The 15556-nt window shown below is 67.1% G+C and overlaps 2 protein-coding genes across 4 annotated transcripts; both read left to right on the top strand.

Annotated features, from left to right (window-relative positions):
- Positions 1–249: 249 nt before the first annotated feature.
- Positions 250–6423, top strand: LOC118910783 (cysteine-rich protein 2). 2 transcript variants are annotated; one of them, XM_036882246.2, is made up of 8 exons: positions 250–417; positions 4532–4626; positions 4711–4768; positions 5081–5221; positions 5296–5364; positions 5439–5533; positions 5697–5754; positions 5832–6423. In XM_036882246.2, the coding sequence occupies exons 1-8, from the start codon at positions 384–386 to the stop codon at positions 5897–5899; spliced, it is 618 nt and encodes a 205-aa protein (XP_036738141.1). In that variant the 5' UTR covers positions 250–383; the 3' UTR covers positions 5900–6423. The 2 variants fall into 2 exon arrangements, with proteins under 2 accessions (XP_036738141.1, XP_036738140.1); XM_036882245.2 differs by lacking the exon at positions 250–417 and adding an exon at positions 1471–1764.
- Positions 6424–11145: 4722 nt separating this feature from the next.
- Positions 11146–14330, top strand: LOC118910782 (cysteine-rich protein 1). 2 transcript variants are annotated; one of them, XM_036882244.1, is made up of 5 exons: positions 12923–13086; positions 13760–13854; positions 13924–13981; positions 14056–14101; positions 14198–14330. In XM_036882244.1, exons 1-4 carry the CDS (start codon positions 13047–13049, stop codon positions 14094–14096), a joined length of 234 nt encoding a protein of 77 aa, XP_036738139.1. In that variant the 5' UTR covers positions 12923–13046; the 3' UTR covers positions 14097–14101; positions 14198–14330. The 2 variants fall into 2 exon arrangements, with proteins under 2 accessions (XP_036738138.1, XP_036738139.1); XM_036882243.2 differs by lacking the exons at positions 13924–13981; positions 14056–14101; positions 14198–14330 and adding an exon at positions 11146–11259 and having other exon boundaries at positions 12264–13086; positions 13722–13854.
- The last annotated feature ends 1226 nt before the right edge of the window (positions 14331–15556 follow it).

The following is a 15556-nucleotide window of genomic DNA, read 5'->3' as shown; positions in this document are numbered from 1 at the left end:
AGACACAGGACTCCCAGCCGGAGCAAGGGGCAGGCTGTGAATAGCTGACCTGAGGGAGCCCCCACAGTGGCCACCCGGCCCAGGATGGGGACCTCTGAGGCCCCCTCTTCTGTCTCCTGCCTCAGCTGGCACAGGGCCAGAGTCAAGGTGCCAACGGGGAGGGGTCTGGTCAGGCTGGTCAGGCAGGCTTGGGGGGTGCAGTGTTCCCGGGCTCTCGTTCTCACTCACGGAAATGGCAGTGGCTGTAGGGTGAGTCCGTCGGGGAAGCCGGGCCAGGGTGGGGCCACACGAATGCCTAGGAGGCTCCGCAGGGCCATGGGACACCGGCGCGCTCCCTCAAGCACTCTGCACACACACCTGGTGTCAGGCGTCTGGAGCAAGTGATGGAGGCCTGCTGGCTCCTGGTCCTCTGGCCGGGCAGATGCACCAGGCAGAGGACAGTCGGGGGCTGGGGGTTTGCCGACATGGTGTCCCGCACAGAGACTCGCAGACATGGGGCCTGGGCCTGGCCGCCTGGGCTTGGGGGTCTGTCTGCCAGGCTCAACACTCAGCTGGGGCTGGAGGCCCAGAGGACCCAGAAGAGGTGGAGCCCCAGGAGGAGGAGGCCAGAGAGTGGGGGGGGTTGTCCCCCCAGGGGGTGGTTAAGACCAGGTTCTGCACACTCCAGGGTGGATGCAGGAAGGGGTGGGCGTGGTCAGGCAGACCCTCCTTGGGCAGGGGACTGGGGAACCCTGGGGGGGTCCTGAGTGCCGGCAGGCAGATCCTAGCAATCCTGCCGTCCTGGGGATTGCTGGGAGGCCAGGAGGCCGGCGGTGGGGAGCTGTGAGTCCTGAGCTAGCCGGCTGGGTCGGAGGAAGATGCTCAAGGCAGGGGTTCTGGGAGGGGGGAGCACATAGATGGCAGGGTCAGCCCACAGGGGCATGGCACCTGCAGAAGGCACTTCCATCTCTGTGCCCCTTTTCTCCTGGCATCCTTACGTCCCCTTTCCTACCGGGAGCTTGGGCAGGACACCTTCTACCCTGCAGCACGCCCCTGGGGTCCCCGATGCCGGGCACTCCCCGTGGCTTCCAACAATTTCCCATACGCTGCTTTTGGAAGTGGCGGGCACCCTGACCTTCCCCGCTGAGCCTTCAGCATCACTGACGGGGGCAGGCGCGGGGGTGGGGGGGGTACGAGGATGCGACAGGGACCGGGACTGGCCGGGTGGCCGCGCGCCGCCCCTATTCAGCTTCGCTCCCCATCCAGCTTCGCTCCCCCGCGCGGCCGTTGCTACAGAAACCGAGTAACAAAGGGCCGCGCGGGGTGGGTGTCCTGCGCGCGGCCGGGTGCTGGGTGGGGTCCTCCCGGGAGCCGGGGCGCCCGGACGGGGCATCCGTCCGCGTGGGCGCCGCCCTTCCAGGCCCCGGAGCCGAAAGGCCGCGGAGCCCCGCCCCCGCTGTCCCAGCCCGAGGCCCCGACGTTGCCGTGGAAACGCGCAAGGCGCGGGCAGACGGGCGCCAGGCGGGGCCGGCCGTCCCCCCGCCGCCCTGGCAGGTGCGCCCCCACCCCTCGGTGCCCCCCACCGGCCCCCGGACCCGGGGGGCGGGCTCCCGAGGCCCCTCCCCGGCCGTGGAGCCAATGGGCGTGCGGACAGCAGTGGGCAAGGCGGGGCGGCGGGCGAGGCGACGGCGGCGCGGAGACAGGCGCGGGCGGAGGGCGCGGACCGACCGGGTGCACCGACCATGGCCTCCAAATGTCCCAAGTGCGACAAGACTGTGTACTTCGGTGAGTGCCCGGGCCCGCCCGGCGCCCCGCTGCCCTTCGCGGTCAGCCTCCTGCCTCAGAGCCGCGCGCCCCCGCAGTCCTCGGCATGCGCCCGACCCCGGCCCCAGGATGCGCGGCCCCGCGGCCAGCTCGCCTTGCTGCCACGCGGGTGCGGCCGGATACTGGAGCCGCGACGGGGTTGAGGGGTGGCCACGCCCGAACCCGAAGTGGCCAGTGAGGGTGGGGCGAGGGCCCGGGAGCCCTGGGGTACGTGGTCCCCGGGAGTGAGGCCGGGCTGCAGGAGCGCCGAGGGTTCGCGAGCGCCTCGCGGTCCGACACCGGCGCTAAGCGGGCGGGGCCGGGCGGGGCCGGACGCGCAGGGCGCCTCCCGCGCGCTCCCTACTGTCTGGGCCCTTCCTCGTGGACACGTGGCCGGGCCGGGGTGGCCCCGAGCAGCGATTCTCTCACCCCGACCTCTGCCCACACAGGCCGGGCCACATCTGGGCTCTGTCTGCACTCAGCCCGCGGCGGAAGGAGGGGGCGACCTTGGCCTCCACCTCCAGCATATGGCCCAGCGTGTCTGCTAAGTTGCCACCAGCTCCCCCAGGACTTTCCCACGGGGGCAGGTGGGGTGGGGCGACAAGCGGGTCCCCACACTCATGAGAGGGCACTGGAGCCCAGGCGGCCAGGTCCCCTGCCATGACAGGAAGAGTAGCAGTTCTCAGCTGGGATGCCCCCCGGTAGGTGGCACTCCCAGTAGGCACCGTAGGCCCCCCTCACCGTAGGCAGCACCTGTTGGTGCTCCCCAACTCCCTGGCTCGCACCTGGTTACCCACTTACTCAGGTCCTCTCCTGATCCTCTCCCACTTTGCCAGGCGGCATAGTCCCTGCCCGGTGAGCACCCTCCCACCAGCACCGGCACAGAAGGACAGACAGTGCCCGGTCTGAGGACCGGGGTCAGGGTCTGCGATGGGGACTGGCCTAGGTGGAGCCGCCTGGCCGTGCTGCGGAGGGGCGGGAGCAGGAGGCCCGGATTGTTTGCTGTTCCCAGGGGGGAGGGACCGGATTTGGCCTGGAGTGCTTCTGGGCTGGCTGGGAGCCCAGGGGCTTCCGCCACCTCCCCGGGAGCCCGCCAGCCCTCTGTTCTCATCCCTGAGAGGGCTCGTCCTCTAAGGCTGGGGTGGGGGACAGCCCCAGGGTCCTCCTGCCAGCCCACTGACCATGATTTGCCCCAGCCGGGCAGCTCAGGGCTGTCCAGGGCTGGGTCCTGGGCCGTCAGCCCCGTGGGCAGCCCAGAAAAGCGCCTCTGCCTGTTGGGGTGGTGCTGGCTCCCAGTGGAAAACAAAGGCAGCTCAGACTAGGCGGCTTCTGCCCTGGCTGGGGGGCACTGGTGGAGGTGGGAGCCAGGGGCCTGGGGTCCTGCCCACCCCTCAAGCAGGCTGCGCTCCAGCAGCCGTAACCGCTCAGTAGAAGCAGAGTGGAACCCCGGCCAGTATATCCCAGAGCGACCTCAGGATGCCATGCCTTTGTGTCCCCAACAGTGGTGCGGCTGGGTGGGGAGCCAGCTCCATTCCGAGCCCCATCGATTCTGCCTGCTCAACTCGGGCGGTGATGTGGGGCCATCGACCTGCCCAGCGGGTCTGAGGGTCATTCCCCTGCCCCCACGTGGCCGCATCACAGCGCCGGCCAGTGCAGTGTGGGTCTGGCAGCCCTGAACCGCAGCTGCTTCAGCCACTGCTGGCCAGCCAGGGAGCTGGGAGAAGACGCCGGGCTGGGCCCTTGGGCCCAGCCAGCACCAGCTGCCCTGGCAGGGACTCAGGCAAGGGTGGGGTTGGCCAGCCATGCCCCAGCATCCCTGGGTGCAATGGGCAGAGGGCTCTCAGCCTGAGCTCCCTGAGGAGGGGGGTGGGGCAGGGGTCCTGGAGACTGGCCCCGGCCTGGATGGGCCCAGCAGATTTCACCAGGGCCATGGGAGCTGGCACTTGGAGCCCCAAACCTGGGCTACCAAAGGATTCATTGCTGCCAGCAGTGCCCACGGCCACCATGGCTTGTGGGGGGGGGGGCAGGGGCCGGGCAGGGCCCCACTCTCTGCTCCCCCAGGCCCTAGGGGAGGCCTGGCCTAGGCAGTGACCTCTCTGACGGACCAGAAGAGCCCCTGCTCCTTGGCCTCCTCTCAGAGCTGAGCTAGATCATGCTGGGGTGGCAGGGCCCAGCCTGCCTGACCCCTTCCCCGGGGTTCCTCTGGCCAGGCCCCTTCCTTTCGGAGTTCCTGCTTGGTTCCGGCCTTTCTTCCTGCCCTCTTCTCTGCCCTTTCCTGCCATGCCCCCCTGGGGAGGGCCTGGCTTCTGCCTTCTGGGAGTCCCCCCCCAACTTCTGAGTAGCCAGCAGCTGGGGAGGAGACCTCTGGTGCCAGAGCCGCAGCTGGAGGCTTGGGGGTGGGTTCTTGGGGCTGAGGGTGAGGAGGCCACACGCAGGCCGGCATCCTCTCCTCCAGGAGGACAGGGGATGGCCTTTCCCCAGGGGGCCTGGGGGCTCAGGGCTGCTCCCGTCAGCCAGGGATGCCCTGCCAACTCCATTAGGGCTGGACTGAGGGGTTTGGGACCCGTGTGAGGAGGGCAGGTGTGGCCCTGGGGAGAGTCACAGGTGCTTGAGCGGGGGTCCTGCTTGAGCACATGACCCCAGGCAGCGAGGTGCCCCAACTGCACGGATCACAGGCTGTTAACTGTGGGCACTGCAGCATGCCCGCAGAGACCCATGGCCCCGCCCTGACCATCCCTCCTGTCCCCAGCTGAGAAGGTGAGCTCCCTGGGCAAGGACTGGCACAAGTTCTGCCTCAAGTGCGAGCGCTGCAGCAAGACGCTGACACCTGGGGGCCACGCCGAGGTGAGCCCCTCTACACGCAGGCAGGGAGGGCTCCAGGTCTGGGGCTGTGCCAGGCGCAGGCCCTCACCCTCACCCTCTGCCTAGCATGATGGGAAGCCATTCTGCCACAAGCCGTGCTACGCCACGCTGTTTGGGCCCAAAGGTGAGCTGGGCCCCAGCCCTTTCTGTGTCCTGTGCAGCCTGGGGGTGACCCGTGTTTATCCTCGACTGAGCATAGACATGGGGACAGCAGGATGCTTGCAGGGGGCCTGGTCCCCTTCTCCCTTTGCCCATGGGGCCCCTCCCATCCTTGGCAGTCTGGCTTCCTCCATGCCCTTCCAGAAATGTGCCTCAGCCCACCAGTGCTCTCTGGGTGGGGATTCTGCCCCCACAGAATGGGCTGTGGAGGGCTGTGTGAGGGCCGGGTGGTGGGCTGGCCACTGGCCACCACCCCACAGTGCCCGCCACCCCACAGGTGTGAACATCGGAGGTGCAGGCTCCTACATCTATGAGAAGCCCTCTGCTGAGGGACCTCAGGTCACTGGCCCCATCGAGGTCCCTGTGGCCCGGGCTGAGGAGCGGAAGGCGAGTGGCCCCCCAAAGGGGCCCAGCAAAGGTGGGCCAGGCTTGGTGTCTGGGGGGTGGCTGTCAGAACAGCTGCACCCCACCCTGACCCCTCCTCCCCCCCAGCCTCCTGTGTCACCACTTTCACCGGGGAGCCCAACATGTGTCCTCGCTGCAACAAGAGGGTCTACTTTGGTGAGTGCCTCCCCTCAAGCCCCCGAGAGTCTGCCCTGGAGGGCCTGGGCTTCACCATCTCCTCCCCTGCCCAGCCGAGAAGGTGACGTCTCTGGGCAAGGACTGGCACCGGCCGTGCCTGCGCTGTGAGCGCTGCGGGAAGACGCTGACTCCGGGCGGACACGCGGAGGTGAGGGTCCCGCGGGCTGGTGGGGGCTGCCCCTCCCCCAGTAGTGGATCTGGTCTTGGCTTTGGGAGGTTGAGGCCCCGGGGGGGGGGGGCCCTCAAAGCAGGAGGCTGCGAGGGGCGGGACAGACAGGAGTCTGCCCCGCCTCACCCCCACGCTGCCCCAGCACGCCGGCCAGCCGTACTGCCACAAGCCCTGCTACGGAATCCTCTTCGGACCCAAGGGTGAGTGTGGCCAGGAGGCTCCGGGGTGTGGGTGCTTGCCCTGCCCCTCCCCATTACTCTTCCACCTCTTTCTGCAGGAGTGAACACGGGAGCCGTGGGCAGCTACATCTATGATACGGACCCTGAGGGCAAAGTTCAGCCCTAGGCCCCCAGACCCCACCGGAGCACATGGGCCATCTGCCCCCTGCCACCCCTGCCCCAGGGCCCGCTGTTTGGCTCTGTGGGGAGGTGACCAGCTGCCCAGTGCCACTCCAGCATGTCCTGAGCTCTGGGGCAGGGGGAAACTGCCCTGGGCCAACCCAGACAGGCCCACCCAGCCACCCGTTTGTGTCTCTGCTGCCCATGACCCTCTTCTGTGTCCTTGAGGCTCCATGTCTGTAGGTCTTGTGGCCCCACATGTCCCTGTGTCTGCGTGACCCTGGCTGGGTCTCTCTGGGGGCCACCCCACTCCCTCTCCTGCTGCCCCTTGCATACCCCACAGGGTTGTTTATGCTCCCCTGCTGGTGATGGCACAGTGCCCCCCACACACACCCCACAATGCACACACACCCTCGGTGTTCCAGAGGCGCTGCCAGCCTCCCACACTGCCTTGCACAGCCTTCCTGACCTCCTCACGTGGTTCATGCTCAACTGCTGGGAGTTTTGCCGTCAGTAAAAGGTTTCAGAGTTGCAGGACCCAGCACTGTGTCTGCTTGTGGGATGGGCATGAATGTGGGACAGAATGCCTTTGTCCCAGCACCCTGGCCTCAGAGTAGGTGGAGGCTGGAGGGCTCTGCTAACGCCGAGGTGGGGTGGGTGGCTGAGTGGGACCCGATGAGGTGAAGGTGGGGATGGGAGGCATCTTTCAGGAGTCCTGGTCCCCAGAAATGCCAACAGTGGGCATTTGAGCCAGGAGAAGCTTGGGTCCATCAGAGACCCAGAGGTGAAGAGGGGTCAGCCTTGGAAAAGAGAGCAGAGAACATGGCATGTAGAGGAAGAGGACAGGTCACCAGGGTCTTCTGCAGGGACAGGTGGGTGGGCGTTCAGCCCAGGACAGCCTAGATGGACAGGGTTTAGAATGGGGCGTGGGGTGGTGGGGGGCAGGCTGACAGGCCTGCCTCCGTGTTGCTGGGGAACATGGACGGCACGAGGGCAGTCTCAGATCCGGTCCTGGGGGCTTGAGTTCCCTGCCCAGGTGCTCCTCCCAGCCAGCAGTCCTGGGAGCGCCTCCTGGCTGCTCACCTTTACCAACTGCTCCCAGGAAGCCACCAGGGGGCACACCTCCCCTTCCACTTCTGGCAGAAAGCCACTGACTGCCTGCCCTGGACACCCCCCCACACACAACACCGCCGCCTCGGGCTCCAGGTGTGGTCGCCCTGGGCTCCTGTGCCCTGCACCCCAGGGCCAGCTCCCCATGCCCCAGCCCTCGTGTAGGACCAGCCCAGGCCCTGCAGCCCATTGTGCCGCGGGCTGCCATCCGTGTCCCCGGGGGTGGATCACAGGCACGGGTGTCGGGCAGTGCCAGGTTCCCTCCTGGCCAGTCCGAGCCAGGCGCACAAAGTGGGCGGCAGCATCTCCTCCCACCTGGCCGGTGCCAGAAATGCAGCCAGAACGTTGAGGGCGCTGGCCGGGGGCAGGGGAACAGGGGACCGGGGATCCCAGGGTTGCCTGTCCCGCACCCCAGGCAGAGCGGTTGGGGCAGGTACACGGCACCCGGCGAGTGCACAGACCAGGTGCCCACCTCCCGCTGGGCGGGGATCCCTGGTTTGGGAGCTGTTTGGGGATACTCAAGACTTCCCCGAGCGCCCCCACACCCGCCCTCGCTGGGTGTCGGACGGGAAATTCCTGCGCTCTGGGCAGTGAGGGGCCGCTGAAGGCGCAGCAGGGCCCCTCCCTCGGAAGTCTTCAGTGGAAACTATGCGGAGGGCACGGGGGAGGGGGGAGGGGGGGAAGGCAGCGCGCCCTTCCCCAGACCCGGGGGAACTGGGCCTGTTTGTGGGCAAAGGCCCCTGGGCGGCATGGGGGTGAGGGGTGTAAGGTAACTTCCAGGGCAAGTCGGCCCTGGCCCTGCCTGGGGCGCAGTGCCCCCCAACCCCCGGGCTGGACAGGGAGGGTGCGCCGCCTTTCCTGAGGGCTGAGGATGACTCGCCACCGTGTTTGTTTCCAAGAGTTGTCATAGAAACCAGGGCGGGGCCCCTACTGCCGGTCCCGCGCGCTCGCTGGGCGCAGCCGGGCCCCCTGGGCTGCACCAACTCCGGGAAGCCTCTCCCCACAGCCAGGTGCTTCCCCGGCATCCCCCGCAAGATGCAGGGGCTGAGGGCATGACTTGTGTATCCTGCCTTTTCCACCTCTCTCTGCCCGGCCTCCACCCCATCCACCCCGCCACTGAGGCGGCCCTGAAATGCCCTCTGATCACCTAGCACCCCGTCCAGAACCCCAGGGCTGTGCACGGCCCCCCGGCTTCCTTCTCCATCCTCTCTAACCGCACCACACCTTCCATAGGTCCAGTTTAACTGGCCAGGTCTCTCCAAGCTTCCCTCAACTCCTGCCGCCCCCACCTCTGACCTGGTGCCCTCAGCCAGGCACCACCACGGGGCCTGCTCTGCCTGCAGCGTCCCCTGCCCCACTTGCCTGAGGCCCAGCTCCTCCTGCCCATGCCCTAGACAGCCCCCACCCCACCTGTCCAGCTTCCCCTGGGCCCGTGACTCCCGGGATCTGTCCTGGGCATCCCTTCCCATCATGGAGGCTCCCCATGGACCCATCCCAGCTCAGACTAACCTCCCTGAACTTCTTTAGGACTGGAGGGGCACAACTCCTGCCCTTGGGTCTAAATGCCCAGCTCACTGACCACTGGCCGAGCCCATCCCCCCACCCCTCCCTGTGCCAGTGACCCTGCTGGCTCTGGGCTGCTGAGGGCTGGGCCAGGCAAGGACTGGGGCTGAACAGAGTGGCCAGGTGTGGGCAGCACATTTTCCCAGGGCCTGGCTGGCTACAGGGGGTGGTGGGTGTACAGCCCATGAACAGGCCCAGCTGCTGGACTGGCTGGTCTGGAATTTGAGGCAGTTCTGCATGGGTTTTGGCTTCAGGACATAGAGATTCCTGGAATGAATGAGGCGCAGCATGGTGGGGGAGGAGTGGGCAGGGGCACCATCTGGCCAGGCCAGGGACCCCAGGCGGGCTGGCTGAGGAAGCTCAGTGTATGCACCCCAGCCCCTCCACCCCATCCCTCTGCAGCCACTCCCGCTTCCCAGAGAGGGGAAGAGCCTCCTGCCTACCTGGGCTGGGTGAGTTCCAGGGCGGCAGCAGGGGGTCCTTCTGGGAATGCAGTTTGGCTCTGCAGACCCACCCTAGGGCAGGACCTTGGGGCAGGCAGGGTCCCGAGAGACAAGCTGCTGAAAATAGGCCCTGGGAACGTCTGAGTGTCAGTGACTCAGCAGGGCCTGGGAGAGGGGCAGGGAGGGGTGGGCCCTGGGGAGGCAGCAGGCCCTGGACCAGGACCAGTACTTGTCCCGAAGTGTGTGTGGGCCACACCGGGCACCTGGATGCAGGAACCAGACTGGCCTGAAACCCTAGGGGGACATCCTTGCACCGTCCACACCTTTGGCTCATCCCCACTCCTCAACCCATCCACGCTGAGGAGGGGGCTTGGGGTGGGGGCTTCCAGACTGGCGGGGACAGGGCAGAGGCAATCGCCACAGTCTGTGCAGGGGAGTAGGGGGAGGCGCGTTGGGGTGGTGGTCCCGCTGAAGGGGCGGAGCTCCCTCGGTGGGGCTGGTGGCCAACCGCTGCGGTGATTCCTTGGAGGTCACTGCTGCCCTGTCCTGCCATGGCCGCATCTGGAATCATTGTGAAGGGCAGGGTACTTCCGGGTTTCCACTGGGGTCCCCTGCTGAGCCTGGTGGAAGAGGAGCAGGCAAGGGTGTGGCAGGTGAGCCCGTTGAGCTGACCTCTGCCAGGGCACCCAGGAGCCTGCAGTGGCCTCCCCCAGATCTCGGTGCCCTGTGGAACCTTCATGCTGTCCTGGTGTAGGGCAGGATGTTCTGGGCACAGAAGCAGCCTGGAGCAAGCAGCTGGGTGGCTGTGTCCCTGTGCTGGCCACTCTGTCCCTCACACTCCAGACGTGGCCCCTGACCCCTGTGCCTGCTGGCTGGTACAGTAGGACCGTGGCGTGACAGCAGGTGAGGGCAAGGTCAGGGGCTGTACCTCAGGGGGTTTGAGGGGTTCACTGGGTCCTCCATTTGTCGTGTAACAGATACCAACAGGACCCCAAAAGAGCTGGGCAAGGGATGTGGGTCTGGGCAGGGTAGATTTGGGGCTTAAACTGGCCTGGGGGTCCTGAGCCAGATTGAACCCCTGGTCCAGTCAGTGCCCCTCCCCCACAAGCACACCCTGGCCAGATGAGCTGATGGAAGCAAGTGGCATCGCACCTGGTGAACCCAGGTCTCCAGGGAGGCTGTCAGGGTGGCATTCCTCCAAGCCTCAGATGGGGGTGTGCCTGGACATAGAATCTGCGGGGAGACAGGAGCTGTGCACCCACTACAACCCCTGGGAACTGGATGACTGCAGCAGATGAGCGGTCCCCACCCTAACAGGCTGGCAGGACGGTGGAGAGCTGGGGGAGTTTGAGGGGCCTGCGGGTTGGCTGCGGGAGCTTTGGGAGGGTTCCAGAGAGGGAGGGAAGGAGTGTGTCTGAGTTGAATGTCTGGAAAAACTGTGCTGGTACCAACCAGAGGGCAAGGCCCGTTCCCTCCCTTGGCAGCCCCCAGCCCCGCCCTGTGGCCATGGCAGTGGCAGTAACAGTAGAGAAGGCTAGGAAAGGGCACCTCACCCTGGTTTTTGAGGGGAAGCTCCCTCCAAGGGGCAGGGCAGTTTGGAGTCCCTGTGTGGGGGAGGGGCCGCCTTTGCCGTGGGGCAAGGCTGGTAGCAGAGAAGACAAGTCTGCCCAGAGCCTGGGTGGGCGGGATGGAAACATGGGGAGGCAAGTGTCCAAAATGGCCTCCTGCCCACGCACCCCAGAGACACCCAGATGGACGCACCCACACATAGGTGTTCCCTAAGGCGCCACAGTCATAGCCATGCCCACAGGCTCCAGGAGGCACCCCCACGCACACCCCCACGTGCACGGCCAGGTGCTGATGGCTGGCTGTCAGCCTCCCATGCATCTTCCCGTGGGAGACGGACTCCAGCCAGCATACCCGCGGGCAGCCTGCTCTGGAACTGCCCCTGTGTGCCCGGAGCCCTAGGGCCCTTTGTGACCCCGCTGTCTCCCAGGCCGTCCTGGGTCCTGCCCTGCTCCTTTCCATCACCAGGGGCATGGCCCTCCTCCTCCCGTTGCCCCTACTCCACTGCCAGTCTATTTCTGTTCTGAGTTGTGCGGGGTCTCCGTGACCATCGTCTCCCCGCTTTCCCTCCTGCTCTCTCATTCCCACCTCTTGCCGATCTTGTTGCCAGGAGATGAGAGAAGTCAGGACCCACCCTACTGCTCCAGCTGCAGCCCAGGGGCCCCAGGGAGACACCAATGGACAGGTGTCTATGGGGGGACTGGGCAGGGGGCCTTACCTCCAGAAACCACTGAGGTACCCCCATGAGGGGCAGAGAGGGCAGTGGGCTGAGACATGACAGTGCGTGTTGAGGGGCCAGGGCCAGGGCCGGCCAGGGGCAGTGGCTGGGAGACTGGGGGATTGCAGGAGTGCGGGCATACCGCTTACCAAGGGCGGTAAGCACCTGCCACTGAGGGTTCCCAGGACAGCGTATGATCCTGGCAGAGCTCCAGTGAGGGTCAGAACTGTGTCCTAGTGGGGAGGGGTCCAGGGAGGGAGGCTCAGGAAGCAGGTTGTGGGGTGGTGGGTCTCATGTGCCACCCTCCCACAGGAGACTCACAGGGGACTACCACTGCCCTGGAACCCTGGGGCTCATGGGGGACGGACCCAGGGCAGGTGGGGTGGAGGGCTGGGATGAGACCCATGGCTTCTCTTCCCTCTCCCAGTGCCAGGCCAAGGGGCCTGAGCAGGCAGCTGGGCTCCAGGTGGAGGAGGTCGTGTCACTCCCCGGGTGCTGTCAAGGCTGAGTCTGTCGGAGGAGGGTCTCCAGCACCCTCTGCGGGGCCGGGGCCTGGAGAGGCCCAGACGTGACGTTTTGTTTTTCAAGTTGGGTGAGTGGAGCGGGGAGGAGGTCACTGAACGGAGGCAGGGCCGACGGAGCGCAGGAGGGGCCCATGAGCTGGGGCCGGGATGGAGAGAGGCGCCCAGAGGCTGGGTGTGGTTTCTGGGGGCGTCCAGCACCTGCAGGAGGGCGAAGAGGCCACGGGGAGAGGGCAGAGCCCCTCCGCCATCAGAGAGGGAGGTGGCCTGGGTGACGGTGACCACCGGAGAGGAGAGACAGGCCAGGAGGTGCCCTCTAGGACAGGGATTCCCCAGGAGGCCGGAACTCCACCCAGGCTGAGGCGGGGTGGGGGGCGGCAGAGGATGGCCGGACCCCCGCGACCTGGGAGCGCCAGCCCCTGGAAGCGCTGGGTCGGATGTCTCCGCCAGGCCCCGGAGGCAGGCCCGCCCTCCCTGGGCTGCGGACTCGGGCCGCTCCCCGCACTCGGAGTTTCGCACGGCGATAAGCAGCGCTCGCCGCCCGGGCGTGGTCACCCCGCCTTCCCCGCAGAGCCCGCGCCCCGCAGCCGGTCCACGGGGGACGCCCCCTCTCCGAGTCCTCGCCTTCGAATTCCTCGGGGCCGTCCCTCTGCGGTCCTTGGGCTTCCCTCGGAGCCGAGCTGTCGGGGGCTCTCCAGGAGGGCGGGCGGCTGGGGCCGGGGCGGAGCGCCGCGTGCCGCGAGGGCCGGAGGGGAGGGAGCTCCCGGAGGGCGCCGCACCTGAGAGCGCCGTGTCCCCGGGGGAGGGCCGGGTCTCAGTGGGTGGGGGGCCTCCCGGCGCGCCGCTGTGCAGCTATTTACGCTTTGGAAGGGACCGGGCCCCTCCCCGGCTCGTGCAGGTGCCGGCGGGCTGGGCCGGGTGCGCCTTCCCGCTCCTGGGGAGCCCCACCCCTTCGGTGTGTCCCCAGGGATCCCTGCGCCCCTCGGGCCCCGCTGGGCCGTCGGCTGTACCCGGTCCTGCTCGGAGGCGGGGCGGGTCGCATGACCTTCCTCGGCCGTTTGGCCTGGAACCGAGGTCCCGGGGTCCAAGTCCCAGACTCGGGGCGGGGCGCGAGGGGCGGGCCTCAAAGGGGCGGGGACCCGGGGTCCCTGAAAGGCGCGCCCTCGGTGGGAGCGACCCAGTCCTCGCTCACGTCTGCTTCTGCGCGGCTGTCTGCAAGGACCCGGCGCCGCCATGCCCAAGTGCCCCAAGTGCGACAAGGAGGTGTACTTCGGTGAGCGCGTCCCCGCCGCCCCGGGCCTGAGCGCGGCCCGGGCCCGGCAGCGGACAGTCCTGCCCCAGCGTCGGCTGGCCTTGTCCGGTGGCTGTGCCCTGCTGTTCCTCTCCCTCGGCCCCGCTTGGTCTCCCCCACGCTGGGCCTCCCCGTCTCTCCCGCCTCCCCTCGGGCGCACCCTGGGCGGGGACCCCGCTGGGTAGCAACGCTGGGCTCCGGCTGCCCCTCCCAGCGCGCTAAGTAAAAACGGACGCGGAAACTGGCGCCCGGGGCGCTATCCCAGGACGCCGCTTTCCTGCCCCGCGCCCGGGGCCCACGCAGGGGAGGGGCGGGAGGAAGTGGTGAGTCTCCTGCCCCCGCCCAGAAGGGCGCCCCTGCCGCGGCAGCAGGGCCCACGCCCTCCTGACCGGTGCCCCACCCACTGGTCCGCGAGTACCGCGGCCGCCGCCTCCAGCCCCAGCCAGCACTAGTGCCTGGCTGGATGGGCGAGGGGACGTGGAGGTGCCCCTCCCTACCCATGGAGCACCCGTGGGGCCCACTCGAGGGCCGGCTAAGACCCGAGGTGGGCCGCCCCGCCTGTGGGGCCAGGCCTTGGGCAGAGCTGGCTGGAAGCGGGGTGTGTCCTGTGTCCCCAGAGCAGTGTCCCACAGGGGGCTTCTCTGTGCCTGTGTAGCTGAGCGGGTGACCTCCCTGGGGAAGGACTGGCATCGGCCCTGCCTGAAGTGTGAGAAGTGTGGAAAGACATTGACCTCGGGGGGCCACTCTGAGGTAGGTAGGGCCTGGGGGGCGGCCAGGCAGGGTGCAGGGCTGACAGCCCCTCATGGCTTCTCTCTGCAGCATGAAGGCAAGCCCTACTGCAACCACCCCTGCTACTCGGCCACGTTCGGGCCCAAAGGTAGGTCCCCCCATGCCCGGAGACCCCCGTGCCGGGCCGCCCTGTCCCCCAACAGCCCCCTCTTGTCTCTGCAGGCTTTGGGCGGGGTGGAGCTGAGAGTCACACCTTCAAGTGAACCAGGTACACCCCTTCCCGCCCAGCCCATCTGGACCTCAGGATGAGTCCCCTCACCCTGGACCTGCTCTCATGTCTGACCTGGTCCCTCTCTCTCCACAGATGGTGGAGGTTCCATCTCTGGCTGCCCGACCATGAACAGTTCCTCCAGGCTGATGCCAGTCCTGACCCCCAGGCAGCTGGGGCTCTCCTGTAGACCCCCACGCCCTCAATAAACCCCAACACTGGGAAGATCTGCCTGTGTGCACATGTGTTGCTGGGGAGCAGGGCAGGGGAGCTGAACCTGTAGGCTCTGACACCTGGCCTGCCAGGGCGCTCACCTTTCCTGTCACAGTGGGCCTTAACGCCCATAGCCATGGGCTGCCCCCACCCCCCGCAGGGCAAGCAGCCTGGACGCTATGGACAGCCCCTCGTCCAGCCCCAGGTCCAGGGAGGCTCAGCTCTCCAGCTCCCAGAAGCCCAAGTCCTCCTCGTGACAGTTAAGGGATGGGGCAAGGGGAGGGCCTGTGGGTCAGCGGGAACAAGATGCCTGGAGCCACAGGGCGGGTGGGCCACAGGGTGTCAGCTGAGTTCACGCTGGTTTCTGTTTTTTGAGAAGCTGTGGGGGAGTTGGGAGGGGTCCTCTTTTGCCCTCCCCACTTCCTGCTGCTGCACCCGTGTACCCATACCCCACCAGACCAGACTGGACCCGCTGTGTTCCTGCAAGGTGTCCGCCCAGATGCCACTGCCCTCATGTGCCCCCACTCTGTTGCCTAGGGACTGCCTGGTGGCCAGCTGCCAAAGAGGAGTTTGAGGACTGACTGGGCAGTGACAGTTGGGGGCTTTCTGGAAATCTGCGGGTCAAGTCAGGCAGCAGCTGCAGACTGGGCCACCTTTAGAGCCGGCCACATTCCCCCCACTGGCCACTTACACTTTGTCCTTGGCAAATGGCCCCCTTCCAAGGACAGCCCAGCCCAGAGCTTTGCTGGGGGTCCTATAGGCCTGAGTTGGCAGCATGTAGGTGGGAGTGTGATGGGGCGAGTATTCCGAGGCAGGAGTTGGAGTGCACCTGGTGATGGGGGCAGGTGTTGAGGGGGAGCCGGGTTCTCAGTGGACTGTGGTGGGATGGTGGCTGGCTTAGAGATGTCCTTTGTGGGTAAGGGGACTGGGGGCTTTGAGACTCAGCAACACCTTGTGGCCACAGTGAGTCAGTGGGGGGCAGGTGCAAAGGAAAATGGCCCTGAGCTTTTGGGGGAGGCTCTGCACACTGCCCGCCCCGTGGCTCCACCCAGGTAGCTGCAGGGAAAGTGGTTGAGCCTGACAGCTTTGGAGGAAAGCCCTTAGGGGATGTCCGACAGGTGAACCTTGGTGGGCAGGTAAAGGGTGAGGCCTTTATTCTGAAGTCCACAGGGCACTGTGCTGGGCTTTGGCAGGGTGGCCAGAGAGGCCTCGGCTGTGCAGACAGGGTCAGACTGGAGACCT

The sequence above is a fragment of the Manis pentadactyla genome, chromosome 11 (assembly GCF_030020395.1).
Source record: "Manis pentadactyla isolate mManPen7 chromosome 11, mManPen7.hap1, whole genome shotgun sequence".
Taxonomy (NCBI): domain Eukaryota; kingdom Metazoa; phylum Chordata; class Mammalia; order Pholidota; family Manidae; genus Manis; species Manis pentadactyla.
The sequence above is the reverse complement of the archived record's forward strand: the minus strand, read 5'-3'. Positions and strand labels throughout refer to the sequence as shown.

Excerpts from the sequence above, each read along its gene's own strand:
- LOC118910783 (XM_036882245.2), top strand. The coding sequence starts at position 1,722 with ATGGCCTCCAAATGTCCCAAGTGCGACAAGACTGTGTACTTCG. Across the intron at positions 1,765-4,531 it reads CGACAAGACTGTGTACTTCG|CTGAGAAGGTGAGCTCCCTG; the intron begins GTGAGTGCCCGG and ends TCCTGTCCCCAG. Across the intron at positions 4,769-5,080 it reads CACGCTGTTTGGGCCCAAAG|GTGTGAACATCGGAGGTGCA; the intron begins GTGAGCTGGGCC and ends GCCACCCCACAG.
- LOC118910782 (XM_036882243.2), top strand. Across the intron at positions 13,087-13,721 it reads CGACAAGGAGGTGTACTTCG|AGCAGTGTCCCACAGGGGGC; the intron begins GTGAGCGCGTCC and ends CTGTGTCCCCAG.